Source organism: Salvelinus fontinalis, unplaced genomic scaffold (genome assembly GCF_029448725.1).
Source record: "Salvelinus fontinalis isolate EN_2023a unplaced genomic scaffold, ASM2944872v1 scaffold_1129, whole genome shotgun sequence".
In the NCBI taxonomy this organism is placed as follows: domain Eukaryota; kingdom Metazoa; phylum Chordata; class Actinopteri; order Salmoniformes; family Salmonidae; genus Salvelinus; species Salvelinus fontinalis.
In genome coordinates, this window is record NW_026601338.1 from 1 (window position 1) to 15000 (window position 15000).

At 41.9% G+C, this 15000-nt stretch overlaps 1 protein-coding gene across 1 annotated transcript in view; it reads left to right on the forward strand.

The window, feature by feature from the left end:
• Positions 1 to 12108: 12108 nt before the first annotated feature.
• Positions 12109 to 15000, forward strand: part of LOC129848715 (CUB and sushi domain-containing protein 3-like) — a gene marked incomplete at both ends in the record, with an annotated part of 43041 nt that continues 40149 nt past the window's right edge. The window contains one exon of the mRNA XM_055915818.1: positions 12109 to 12282. Coding sequence (XP_055771793.1) covers positions 12109 to 12282 — 174 coding nt within the window. The remainder of the gene's footprint in view (positions 12283 to 15000) is intronic.

Consider the following 15000-nt stretch of genomic DNA (forward strand, 5'->3'; position numbering starts at 1 on the left):
ACACATTCATAGTGGTAGTGAGATGGACAGGCCTGAAAGAGAGATGTATAGGACACATTCATAGTGGTAGTGGGATAGACAGGCCTGATAGAGAGATGTATAGGACACATTCATAGTGGTAGTGGGATAGACAGGCCTGATAGAGAGATGTATAGGACACATTCATAGTGGTAGTGGGATAGACAGGCCTGAAAGAGAGATGTAGAGAGATGTATAGGACACATTCATAGTGGTAGTGAGATAGACAGGCCTGATAGAGAGATGTATAGGACACATTCATAGTAGTAGTGGGATAGACAGGCCTGAAAGAGAGATGTAGAGAGATGTATAGGACACATTCATAGTGGTAGTGAGATAGACAGGCCTGAAAGAGAGATGTATAGGACACATTCATAGTGGTAGTGGGATAGACAGGCCTGAAAGAGAGATGGAGAGAGATGTAGAGGACACATTCATAGTGGTAGTGGGATAGACAGGCCTGAAAGAGAGATGTAGAGGACACATTCCTAGTGGTAGTGAGATAGACAGGCCTGATAGAGAGATGTATAGGACACATTCATAGTGGTAGTGGGATAGACAGGCCTGAAAGAGAGATGTAGAGGACACATTCATAGTGGTAGTGGGATAGACAGGCCTGAAAGAGAGGTGGAGAGGACACATTCATAGTGGTAGTGGGATAGACAGGCCTGAAAGAGAGATGGAGAGAGATGTAGAGGACACATTCATAGTGGTAGTGGGATAGACAGGCCTGAAAGAGAGATGTAGAGGACACATTCATAGTGGTAGTGAGATAGACAGGCCTGAAAGAGAGATGTAGAGGACACATTCATAGTGGTAGTGGGATAGACAGGCCTGAAAGAGAGGTGTAGAGAGATGTATAGGACACATTCATAGTAGTAGTGGGATAGACAGGCCTGAAAGAGAGATGTAGAGAGATGTATAGGACACATTCATAGTAGTAGTGGGATAGACAGGCCTGAAAGAGAGGTGTAGAGAGATGTATAGGACACATTCATAGTAGTAGTGGGATAGACAGGCCTGAAAGAGAGATGTAGAGAGATGTATAGGACACATTCATAGTAGTAGTGGGATAGACAGGCCTGAAAGAGAGATGTAGAGGACACATTCATAGAGGTAGTGGCATAGACAGCTCTGAAAGAGAGATGTATAGGACACATTCATAGTGGTAGTGAGATAGACAGGCCTGAAAGAGAGGTGGAGAGAGATGTATAGGACACATTCATAGTGGTAGTGGGATAGACAGGCCTGAAAGAGAGGTGTAGAGAGATGTATAGGACACATTCATAGTGGTAGTGGGATAGACAGGCCTGATAGAGAGATGTAGAGGACACATTCATAGTGGTAGTGGGATAGACAGGCCTGAAAGAGAGATGTAGAGGACACATTCATAGTGGTAGTGGGATAGACAGGCCTGAAAGAGAGATGTAGAGGACACATTCATAGTGGTAGTGGGATAGACAGGCCTGAAAGAGAGATGTAGAGGACACATTCATAGTGGTAGTGGGATAGACAGGCCTGAAAGAGAGGTGTAGAGAGATGTATAGGACACATTCATAGTGGTAGTGGGATAGACAGGCCTGATAGAGAGATGTAGAGGACACATTCATAGTGGTAGTGGGATAGACAGGCCTGAAAGAGAGATGTAGAGGACACATTCATAGTGGTAGTGAGATAGACAGGCCTGATAGAGAGATGTATAGGACACATTCATAGTGGTAGTGGGATAGACAGGCCTGATAGAGAGATGTAGAGGACACATTCATAGTGGTAGTGAGATGGACAGGCCTGAAAGAGAGATGTAGAGGACACATTCATAGTGGTAGTGAGATAGACAGGCCTGAAAGAGAGGTGTATAGGACACATTCATAGTGGTAGTGGGATAGACAGGCCTGAAAGAGAGATGGAGAGAGATGTATAGGACACATTCATAGTGGTAGTGGGATAGACAGGCCTGAAAGAGAGGTGTATAGGACACATTCATAGTGGTAGTGAGATAGACAGGCCTGAACGAGAGATGTATAGGACACATTCATAGTGGTAGTGGGATAGACAGGCCTGATAGAGAGATGTAGAGGACACATTCATAGTGGTAGTGAGATAGACAGGCCTGAAAGAGAGATGTAGAGGACACATTCATAGTGGTAGTGAGATAGACAGGCCTGAAAGAGAGGTGTATAGGACACATTCATAGTGGTAGTGGGATAGACAGGCCTGAAAGAGAGTTGTAGAGAGATGTATAGGACACATTCATAGTAGTAGTGGGATAGACAGGCCTGAAAGAGAGATGTATAGGACACATTCATAGTGGTAGTGAGATAGACAGGCCTGAAAGAGAGATGTAGAGGACACATTCATAGTGGTAGTGGGATAGACAGGCCTGAAAGAGAGATGGAGAGAGATGTATAGGACACATTCATAGTAGTAGTGGGATAGACAGGCCTGAAAGAGAGATGGAGAGAGATGTATAGGACACATTCATAGTGGTAGTGGGATAGACAGGCCTGATAGAGAGATGTAGAGAGATGTATAGGACACATTCATAGTAGTAGTGGGATAGACAGGCCTGAAAGAGAGATGTATAGGACACATTCATAGTGGTAGTGGGATAGACAGGCCTGAAAGAGAGATGTATAGGACACATTCATAGAGGTAGTGAGATAGACAGGCCTGATAGAGAGGTGGAGAGGACACATTCATAGTAGTAGTGGGATAGACAGGCCTGAAAGAGAGATGTATAGGACACATTCATAGTGGTAGTGGGATAGACAGGCCTGAAAGAGAGATGTATAGGACACATTCATAGAGGTAGTGAGATAGACAGGCCTGATAGAGAGGTGGAGAGGACACATTCATAGTGGTAGTGGGATAGACAGGCCTGATAGAGAGATGTATAGGACGCATTCATAGTGGTAGTGAGATAGACAGGCCTGAAAGAGAGATGTATAGGACACATTCATAGAGGTAGTGAGATAGACAGGCCTGATAGAGAGATGTAGAGGACACATTCATAGTGGTAGTGGGATAGACAGGCCTGATAGAGAGATGTATAGGACGCATTCATAGTGGTAGTGGGATAGACAGGCCTGATAGAGAGATGAGGAGAGATGTATAGGACACATTCATAGTGGTAGTGGGATAGACAGGCCTGAAAGAGAGATGTATAGGACGCATTCATAGTGGTAGTGGGATAGACAGGCCTGATAGAGAGATGAGGAGAGATGTATAGGACACATTCATAGTGGTAGTGAGATAGACAGGCCTGAAAGAGAGATGTATAGGACACATTCATAGTGGTAGTGAGATAGACAGGCCTGAAAGAGAGATGTAGAGAGATGTATAGGACACATTCATAGTGGTAGTGGGATAGACAGGCCTGAAAGAGAGATGTAGAGAGATGTATAGGACACATTCATAGTGGTAGTGAGATAGACAGGCCTGAAAGAGAGATGTATAGGACACATTCATAGTGGTAGTGGGATAGACAGGCCTGAAAGAGAGATGTATAGGACACATTCATAGTGGTAGTGGGATAGACAGGCCTGATAGAGAGATGTATAGGACACATTCATAGTGGTAGTGAGATAGACAGGCCTGATAGAGAGATGTAGAGGACACATTCATAGTGGTAGTGAGATAGACAGGCCTGATAGAGAGATGTATAGGACACATTCATAGTGGTAGTGGGATAGACAGGCCTGATAGAGAGATGTAGAGGACACATTCATAGTGGTAGTGAGATAGACAGGCCTGATAGAGAGATGTAGAGGACAAATTCATAGTGGTAGTGGGATAGACAGGCCTGATAGAGAGATGTAGAGGACACATTCATAGTGGTAGTGGGATAGACAGGCCTGATAGAGAGATGGAGAGAGGTGTATAGGACACATTCATAGTAGTAGTGAGATAGACAGGCCTGAAAGAGAGATGTAGAGGACACATTCATAGTGGTAGTGGGATAGACAGACCTGAAAGAGAGATGTAGAGAGATGTAGAGGACACATTCATAGTGGTAGTGAGATAGACAGGCCTGAAAGAGAGATGTAGAGGACACATTCATAGTGGTATTGGGATAGACAGGCCTGAAAGAGAGATGTAGAGAGATGTAGAGGACACATTCATAGTGGTAGTGGTATAGACAGGCCTGAAAGAGAGATGTATAGGACACATTCATAGTAGTAGTGAGATAGACAGGCCTGATAGAGAGATGGAGAGAGGTGTATAGGACACATTCATAGTAGTAGTGAGATAGACAGGCCTGAAAGAGAGATGTAGAGGACACATTCATAGTGGTAGTGGGATAGACAGACCTGAAAGAGAGATGTAGAGAGATGTAGAGGACACATTCATAGTGGTAGTGAGATAGACAGGCCTGAAAGAGAGATGTAGAGGACACATTCATAGTGGTATTGGGATAGACAGGCCTGAAAGAGAGATGTAGAGAGATGTAGAGGACACATTCATAGTGGTAGTGAGATAGACAGGCCTGAAAGAGAGATGTATAGGACACATTCATAGTGGTAGTGGGATAGACAGGCCTGATAGAGAGATGGAGAGAGATGTATAGGACACATTCATAGTGGTAGTGGGATAGACAGGCCTGATAGAGAGATGGAGAGAGATGTATAGGACACATTCATAGTGGTAGTGAGATAGACAGGCCTGAAAGAGAGATGTAGAGGACACATTCATAGTGGTAGTGGGATAGACAGGCCTGAAAGAGAGATGGAGAGAGATGTATAGGACACATTCATAGTGGTAGTGAGATAGACAGGCCTGAAAGAGAGATGTAGAGGACACATTCATAGTGGTAGTGGGATAGACAGGCCTGAAAGAGAGATGTAGAGGACACATTCATAGTGGTAGTGAGATAGACAGGTCTGAAAGAGAGATGTATAGGACACATTCATAGTGGTAGTGGGATAGACAGGCCTGATAGAGAGATGTAGAGGACACATTCATAGTGGTAGTGAGATAGACAGGTCTGAAAGAGAGATGTATAGGACACATTCATAGTGGTAGTGGGATAGACAGGCCTGAAAGAGAGATGTATTGGACACATTCATAGTGGTAGTGGGATAGACAGGCCTGATAGAGAGATGTATTGGACACATTCATAGTGGTAGTGAGATAGACAGGCCTGAAAGAGAGATGTAGAGGACACATTCATAGTGGTAGTGGGATAGACAGGCCTGAAAGAGAGATGTAGAGGACACATTCATAGTGGTAGTGGGATAGACAGGCCTGAAAGAGAGATGGAGAGAGATGTAGAGGACACATTCATAGTGGTAGTGGGATAGACAGGCCTGAAAGAGAGATGTAGAGGACACATTCATAGTGGTAGTGAGATAGACAGGTCTGAAAGAGAGATGTAGAGGACACATTCATAGTGGTAGTGAGATAGACAGGCCTGAAAGAGAGATGTAGAGGACACATTCATAGTGGTAGTGAGATAGACAGGCCTGAAAGAGAGATGTAGAGGACACATTCATAGTGGTAGTGGGATAGACAGGCCTGAAAGAGAGGTGGAGAGAGATGTATAGGACACATTCATAGTGGTAGTGGGATAGACAGGCCTGAAAGAGAGATGTAGAGGACACATTCATAGTGGTAGTGAGATAGACAGGCCTGAAAGAGAGATGTATAGGACACATTCATAGTGGTAGTGGTAGTGGGAGTCCCGTAGGGCGGGACACAATTGGCCCAGCGTCGTCTGGGTTTGGCCGGGGTAGGTCGTCATTGTAAAATAAGAATTTGTTTTTAACTGACTTGCCTAGTTAAATAAGGGTTAACTAAAGGTTAAATAAAGGTTAAATAAAGGTTAACTAAAGGTTAAATAAAGGTTAAATAAAGGTTAAATAAGGGTAAAATGAAGGTTAAATAAAGGTTAAATAAAGGTTAAATAAAGGTTAAATAAAAGTTAAATAAAGGTTAACTAAAGGTTAAATGAAGGTTAACTAAATGTTAAATCATGATAAGACTCCCTATAGAGCAGCTCCAGGCCCGGGGTACAGACTCCTTTACGGAGACGACTCTCTGGGTCTTTTAGGACTCTATGACAGAGTCGATGAATCTCTCTGTATCTTCTCTCTGCTTTGGAGAGAAACCACGCTAGCCTATCTGAGCCACTAACGTGGGACTGTATCTTCACTCTGCTTTGGAGAGAAACCACGCTAGCCTATCTGAGCCACTAACGTGGGACTGTATCTTCACTCTGCTTTGGAGAGAAACCACGCTAGCCTATCTGAGCCACTAACGTGGGACTGTATCTTCACTCTGCTTTGGAGAGAAACCACGCTAGCCTATCTGAGCCACTAACGTGGGACTGTATCTTCACTCTGCTTTGGAGAGAAACCACGCTAGCCTATCTGAGCCCCAGTATCATGCTGCTCTCTGGCTTTAAAGCCTGTCTAATAAATCTATGGATTGTTTCTGTAACGTGGGACGGAAATGCTGTGAGGAATGGAAATCTGAGTTACATTCATTCAGACTCCTTTTCCCTCCATTTAACAGTTAAGAGTACAGGAAGTACAGGAAATACAGGAAGTACAGGAAGTACAGGACAGGAAGTACAGGAAGTACAGGACAGGAAGTACAGGAAGTACAGGAAGTACAGGAAGTACATGACAGGAAGTACAGGAAGTACAGGAAGTACAGGAAGTACAGGGAGTAGAGGAAGTACAGGAAGTACAGGAAGTACAGGGAGTACAGGAAGTACAGGAAGTACAGGGAGTACAGGACGTACAGGAAGTACAGGAAGTACAGGAAGTACAGGGAGTACAGGACGTACAGGAAGTACAGGAGGTACAGGACGTACAGGACGTACAGGACGTACAGGAAGTACAGGACGTACAGGAAGTACAGGACGTACAGGACGTACAGGAAGTACAGGAGGTACAGAAAGTACAGGACGTACAGGAAGTACAGGAGGTACAGGAAGTACAGGACGTACAGGACATACAGGAAGTACAGGAAGTACAGGAAGTACAGGACGTACAGGACGTACCGGAAGTACAGGAAGTACAGGACGTACAGGAAGTACAGGAGGTACAGGAAGTACAGGAAGTACAGGAAGTTCAGGACGGCTCAGTGAGTTTCTACTAAAGCAGCTGTATTGTAGCTAGAGGTCATGTGATTATACTGACAGACAGTAGGAATATATAGAGAATATACACGGAGTGTACAAAACATTAAGAACACCTTCCTAATATTGAGCTGCACCCCCCCCCCCTCCCACTCCCCTTTTACCCTCAGAAAAGCCTCAATTCGTCGGGGCATGAACTCTACAAGGTGTCTAAAGCGTTCCACAGGGATACTGGCCCATGTTGACTCCAATGCTTCCCACAGTTGTGTCGAGTTGTCTAGATGTCCTTCAGGTGGTGGACCGTTCTTGATACACACAAGAAACTGTTGAGCGTGAAAAACCCGGTAGCGTTGCAGTTCTTGACACAAACCGGTGCGCCTGGCACCTACTACCAGACCCCGTTCAAAGGCCCTTAAATCCTTTGTCTTGCCCCATTCACCCTCTGAATGGCACACATACACAATCCATGTCTCAATTGTCTCAAGGCTTAAAAATCCTTCTTTAACCCGTCTCCTCCCCTTCATCTACACTGATTGAAGTGGATTTAACAAGTGACATCAATAAGGGATCATAGCTTTCACCTGGATTCACCTGGTCAGTCTATGTTATGGAAAGAGCAGGTGTTCTTAATGTTTTGTACAATTGTATATAGAATATATAGAGAATATATAGAGGATATATGGAGGATATATAGAGATTATATAGAGGATATATATAGAGGATATATATAGAGGATGTATATAGAGGATATATAGAGAATGTATAGAATATATATAGAGGATATTAAGATAATATATAGGTGATGTATAGAGGATATATATAGAGGATATATATAGAGGATATATAGAGAATGTATAGAAGATATATAGAGGATATTAAGATAATATATAGGTGATATATAGAGTATGTATAGAGGATATATAGAGGATATATAGGTGATATATAGAGGATATATAGAGGATATATATAGAAGATATATAGATTATAAATAGGATATATATAGAGGATATATAGAGGATATATATAGAGGATATATAGAGGATATTAAGATAATATATAGGTGATATATAGAGTATGTATAGAGGAAATATATAGAGGATATATAGAGGAAATATATAGAGGATATATATAGGATATATATAGAGGATATATATAGAGGATAGATATAGAGGATATATAGAGGATATATAGAGGATATATAGAGGATATATATAGAGGATATATATAGAGGATATATAGAGGATATATATAGAGGATATATAGAGGATATATATAGAGGATATATATAGAGGATATATAGAGGATAGATATAGAGGATATATAGAGGATATATAGAGGATATATAGAGGATATATATAGAGGATATATAGAGGATATATAGAGGATATATATAGAGGATATATAGAGGATATATATAGAGGATATATATAGAGGATATATAGAGGATATATAGAGGATATATATAGAGGATATATAGAGGATATATAGAGGATATATATAGAGGATATATATAGAGGATATATATAGAGGATATATAGAGGATATATAGAGGATATATATAGAGGATATATAGAGGATATATATAGAGGATATATATAGAGGATATATAGAGGATACATAGAGGATATATATAGGATATATATAGAGGATATATATATAGAGGATATATATAGAGGATATATATAGAGGATATATATAGAGGATATATAGAGGATATATATATAGAGGATATATATAGAGGATATATATAGAGGATATATAGAGGATATATATATAGAGGATATATATAGAGGATATATATAGAGGATATATAGAGGATATATAGAGGATATAGAGGATAGATATAGAGGATATATAGATAATATATAGGATATATATAGAGGATATATAGAGGATATAGAGGATAGATATAGAGGATATATAGATAATATATAGGATATATATAGAGGATATATAGAGGATATATATAGAGGATATATAGAGGATATAGAGGATATATATAGAGGATATATATATAGAGGATATATATAGGATGTCATAAGGTGAATGCACCAATTTGTAAGTCGCTCTGGATAAGAGCGTCTGCTAAATGACTTAAATGTAAATGTAAAAATATAGAGGATATATATAGAGGATATATAGAGGATATATAGAGGATATAGAGGATAGATATAGAGGATATATAGATAATATATAGGATATATATAGAGGATATATAGAGGATATAGAGGATAGATATAGAGGATATATAGATAATATATAGGATATATATAGAGGATATATATAGGATATATATAGAGGATATATAGAGGATATATAGATAATATATAGGATATATATAGAGGATATATAGAGGATATATATAGAGGATATATAGATAATATATAGGATATATATAGAGGAGATATATAGAGGATATATAGAGGATATATATAGAGGATATATATAGAGGATATATATAGAGGATATATAGAGGATATATAGAGGATATATATATATAATATATAGGATATATATAGAGGATATATAGAGGATATATATATATAATATATAGGATATATATAGAGGATATATAGAGGATATATATATATAATATATAGGATATATATAGAGGATATATAGAGGATAGATATAGAGGATATATAGAGGATATATAGAGGATAGATATAGAGGATATATAGAGGATATATAGAGGATAGATATAGAGGATATATAGAGGATATATAGAGGATATATAGAGGATATATATAGGATATATATAGAGGATAGATATAGAGGATATATATAGAGGATATATAGAGGATATATAGAGGATATATAGAGGATATATATAGAGGATATATAGAGGATATATAGAGGATATATATAGAGGATATATATAGAGGATATATAGAGGATATATAGAGGATATATATAGAGGATATATAGAGGATATATAGAGGATATATATAGAGGATATATATAGAGGATATATAGAGGATATATAGAGGATATATAGAGGATATATAGAGGATATATAGAGGATATATAGAGGATATATAGAGGATATATATAGAGGATATATAGAGGATATATAGAGGATATATAGAGGATATATATAGAGGATATATATAGAGGATATATAGAGGATATATATAGAGGATAGATATAGAGGATATATAGAGGATATATAGAGGATATATAGAGGATATATATAGGATATATATAGAGGATAGATATAGAGGATATATATAGAGGATATATATAGAGGATATATAGAGGATATATAGAGGATATATATAGAGGATATATATAGAGGATATATAGAGGATATATATAGAGGATAGATATAGAGGATATATATGGCCAGATATAGAGGATAGATATAGAGGATAGATATAGAGGATATATATAGAGGATAGATATAGAGGATATATATAGAGGATAGATATAGAGGATATATATAGAGGATATATAGAGGATATATATAAATGATATATAGAGGATATATAGAGGATATATAAAGGATATATATAGAGGATATATATAGAGGATAGATATAGAGGATATATATAGAGGATAGATATAGAGGATATATATAGAGGATATATAGAGGATATATATAAATGATATATAGAGGATATATAGAGGATATATATAAAGGATATATATAGAGGAAATATATAGGATATATAAATGATATATAGAGAGGATATTTACATTTACATTTAAGTCATTTAGCAGACGCTCTTATCCAGAGCGACTTACAAATTGGAAAGTTCATACATATTCATCCTGGTCCCCCCGTGGGGAATGAACCCACAACCCTGGCGTTGCAAGCGCCATGCTCTACCAACTGAGCCACACGGGACGTATAGAGGCACACGGGATATATAGAGGATATATATAGAGGATATATATAGGATATATAGAGGATATATAAAGGATATATATAGAGGATATATATAGAGGATATATATATAGAGGATATATATATATAGAGGATATATATATAGAGGATATATATAAAGGATATATATAGAGGATATATATAGAGGATATATAAAGGATATATATAGAGGATATATATAGAGGATATATATGGGCTCTGGAGACGCACAGGAAGCCTGGTGCGTGATGTAAGCACTGGTGGTACTGGGCTGGGGTGGGGAGGTGGCCCGGATATACCGGACCATGCAGGCGTACTGGCTCCCTTGAGCACTGAGCCTGCCCAACCTTACCTGGTTGTATGCTCCCCGTAGCCCGACCAGTGCGGGGAGGTGGAATAACCCGCACTGGGCTGTGTAGGCGAACCGGGGACACCATGCGTAAAGCTGGTGCCATGTATGCCGGCCCGAGGAGACGCACTGGAGACCAGACGCGTTGAGCCGGCTTCATGGCACCTGGCTCAATACTCAATCTAGCCCTGCCAGTGCGGGGAGGTATGCACACGTACAGGAGACACCGTGCGCTTTACCGCATAACACTGCGTCTGCCGTACTCTCGCTCTCCACGGTAAGATCGGGAAGTGGGCGCAGGTCTCCTACCTGCCTTCTCCACACTACCCTTTAGGCCCCCCCCCAAGAAATTTTTGGGCTTGACTAACAGGCTTCCTACCGCGTCGTCGTGCTGCCTCCATTCGCTGGTATCCTTCCTCACACTGCGCCAGAGAGTCCCAGGCTGGCTCCGGCACTCTCCTTGGGTCGATCGCCCACCTGTCGATCTCCTCCCAGGTTGTATAGCCCAGATCCTTCTCCCGCTTCCGTGCTGCCTCCTCATACCGCCGCCTCTCGGCTTTAGCTGCCTCCAGCTCTTCACGAGGGCGGCGATATTCTCCAGGTTGTGCCCATGGACCTTTACCGTCCATTATTTCGTCCCTCGTTCAGGAATCCTGCGATCGCTGCTGCTGCTTTCCCCCACGCCGCTTGGGGGAAAGCAGTAGTAAATATTGTTGTAAAAGTGTGTATATGCTAAATACATTTGATTTATGGTTGATTGCCCCTAACACCCCCCCCCCCTCCCTCCAGCTGGTCATTGCGGTATCCCGGAGCAGATTGTGAACGGCCAGGCGATAGGGGAGAACTTTGGCTACAGAGACACCGTGGTCTACCAGTGTAACCCTGGCTTCAGACTCATTGGATCCTCGGTACGCATCTGCCAGCAAGACCACCTCTGGTCCGGACAGCTGCCGCTTTGTGTCTGTAAGTATTCACCTCTATCCTATTGGTCTGTACATGTTGTTATATCGACCCTACTGGTCTGTCCATGTTGTTATATCTACCCTACTGGTCTGTCCATGTTGTTATATCTACCCTATTGGTCTGTCCATGTTGTTATATCGACCCTACTGGTCTGTCCATGTTGTTATATCTACCCTACTGGTCTGTCCATGTTGTTATATCTACCCTACTGGTCTGTCCATGTTGTTATATCTACCCTACTGGTCTGTCCATGTTGTTATATCTACCCTACTGGTCTGTCCATGTTGTTATATCTACCCTACTGGTCTGTCCATTTTGTTATATCTACCCTACTGGTCTGTCCATGTTGTTATATCTACCCTACTGGTCTGTCCATGTTGTTATATCTACCCTACTGGTCTGTCCATGTTGTTATATCTACCCTACTGGTCTGTCCATGATGTTATATCTACCTTACTGGTCTGTACCTGTTGTTATTACGACCCTACTGGTCTGTCCATGTTGTTATATCTACCCTACTGGTCTGTCCATGTTGTTATATCTACCCTACTGGTCTGTCCATGTTGTTATATCTAGTCTATTGGTCTGTCCATGTTGTTATATCTACCCTACTGGTCTGTCCATGTTGTTATATCTACCCTACTGGTCTGTCCATGTTGTTATATCTACCCTACTGGTCTGTCCATGTTGTTATATCTACCCTACTGGTCTGTCCATGTTGTTATATCTACCCTACTGGTCTGTCCATGTTGTTATATCTACCTTACTGGTCTGTCCATGTTGTTATATCTACCCTACTGGTCTGTCCATGTTGTTATATCTACACTACTGGTCTGTCCATGTTGTTATATCTACCCTACTGGTCTGTACATGTTGTTATATCGACCCTACTGGTCTGTACATGTTGTTATATCGACCCTACTGGTCTGTCCATGTTGTTATATCTACCCTACTGGTCTGTCCATGTTGTTATATCTACCCTACTGGTCTGTCCATGTTGTTATATCGACCCTACTGGTCTGTCCATGTTGTTATATCGACCCTACTGGTCTGTCCATGTTGTTATATCGACCCTACTGGTCTGTCCATGTTGTTATATCGATCCTACTGGTCTGTACATGTTGTTATATCTACCCTACTGGTCTGTCCATGTTGTTATATCTACCCTACTGGTCTGTCCATGTTGTTATATCTACCCTACTGGTCTGTCCATGTTGTTATATCTACCCTACTGGTCTGTCCATGTTGTTATATCTACCCTACTGGTCTGTACATGTTGTTATTACGACCCTACTGGTCTCCCATCATATTCCCCCAACCCCACCCAGCCAACATGACTCCACCCCCAAACCCACCCAGCCAACATGACTCCACCCACAACATCCCATCCCATTCCCCCAACCCCACCCAGCCAACATGACTCCACCCCCAACCCCACCCAGCCAACATGACTCCACCCCCAACCTCCCATTATAGTCCCCCAACCCCACCCAGCCAACATGACTCCACCCCCAACCTCCCATTATAGTCCCCCAACCCCACCCAGCCAACATGACTCCACCCCCAACCTCCAATCATAGTCCCCCAACCCCACCCAGCCAACATGACTCCACCCCCAACCTCCCATTATAGTCCCCCAACCCCACCCAGCCAACATGACTCCACCCCCAACCTCCCATCATAGTCCCCCAACCCCACCCAGACAACTTGACTCCACCCCCAACCTCCCATCATAGTCCCCCAACCCCACCCAGACAACTTGACTCCACCCACAACATCCCATCCCATTCCCCCAACCCCACCCAGCCAACATGACTACACCCCCAACCCCACCCAGCCAACATGACTCCACCCCCAACCTCCCATTATAGTCCCCCAACCCCACCCAGCCAACATGACTCCACCCCCAACCTCCAATCATAGTCCCCCAACCCCAACCAGCCAACATGACTCCACCCCCAGCCCCACCCAGCCAACATGACTCCACCCCCAACCCCACCCAGCCAACATGACTCCACCTCCAACCCCACGCAGGCCACATGATTCCACCCCCAACCCCACGCAGGCCACATGATTCCACCCCCAACCTCCCATTAAATTCCCCCAACCCCACCCAGGCAACATGACTCCACCCCCATCCCCACCCAGCCAACATGACTCCACCCCCAGCCCCACCCAGCCAACATGACTCCACCCCCAGCCCCACCCAGCCAACATGACTCCACCCCCACCCCCACCCAGCCAACATGACTCCACCCCCAGCCCCACCCAGCCAACATGACTCTAATGAAAAGGCACAGCAACGGTGCCAAAAACATGAGTAGACTTGTTTACTTAACTTAATGCTATATAGAAAATACGGATGCCCACAAGGGACATCCTGAATGTAGTGTTATTGATGTGAAGGTTTGTTTACAGTTGAATTGGAGTGTCCAGTGTGTTTACTGCTGCTCTGTCTACACATCTCTCCTGTTGACTTACGGAGGTTTCTTCTTCACTTACGACCATTATTCTAGTCCATTTTCTATCATCTTCATCTTCATCAAAATATACAACTTGATCTCTCTGGGTGTTCCAAGGTTAATAGAATGCTATTAACTATTAATGCAATGATATTGATAATGATGATGTGTTGCATATTGATCAGCTCTATTGAGCTCCTGTCTCCCCCTTTACTGTGCTGCAGGCATAGAAATAGAATGACTAGAATGGATGAAA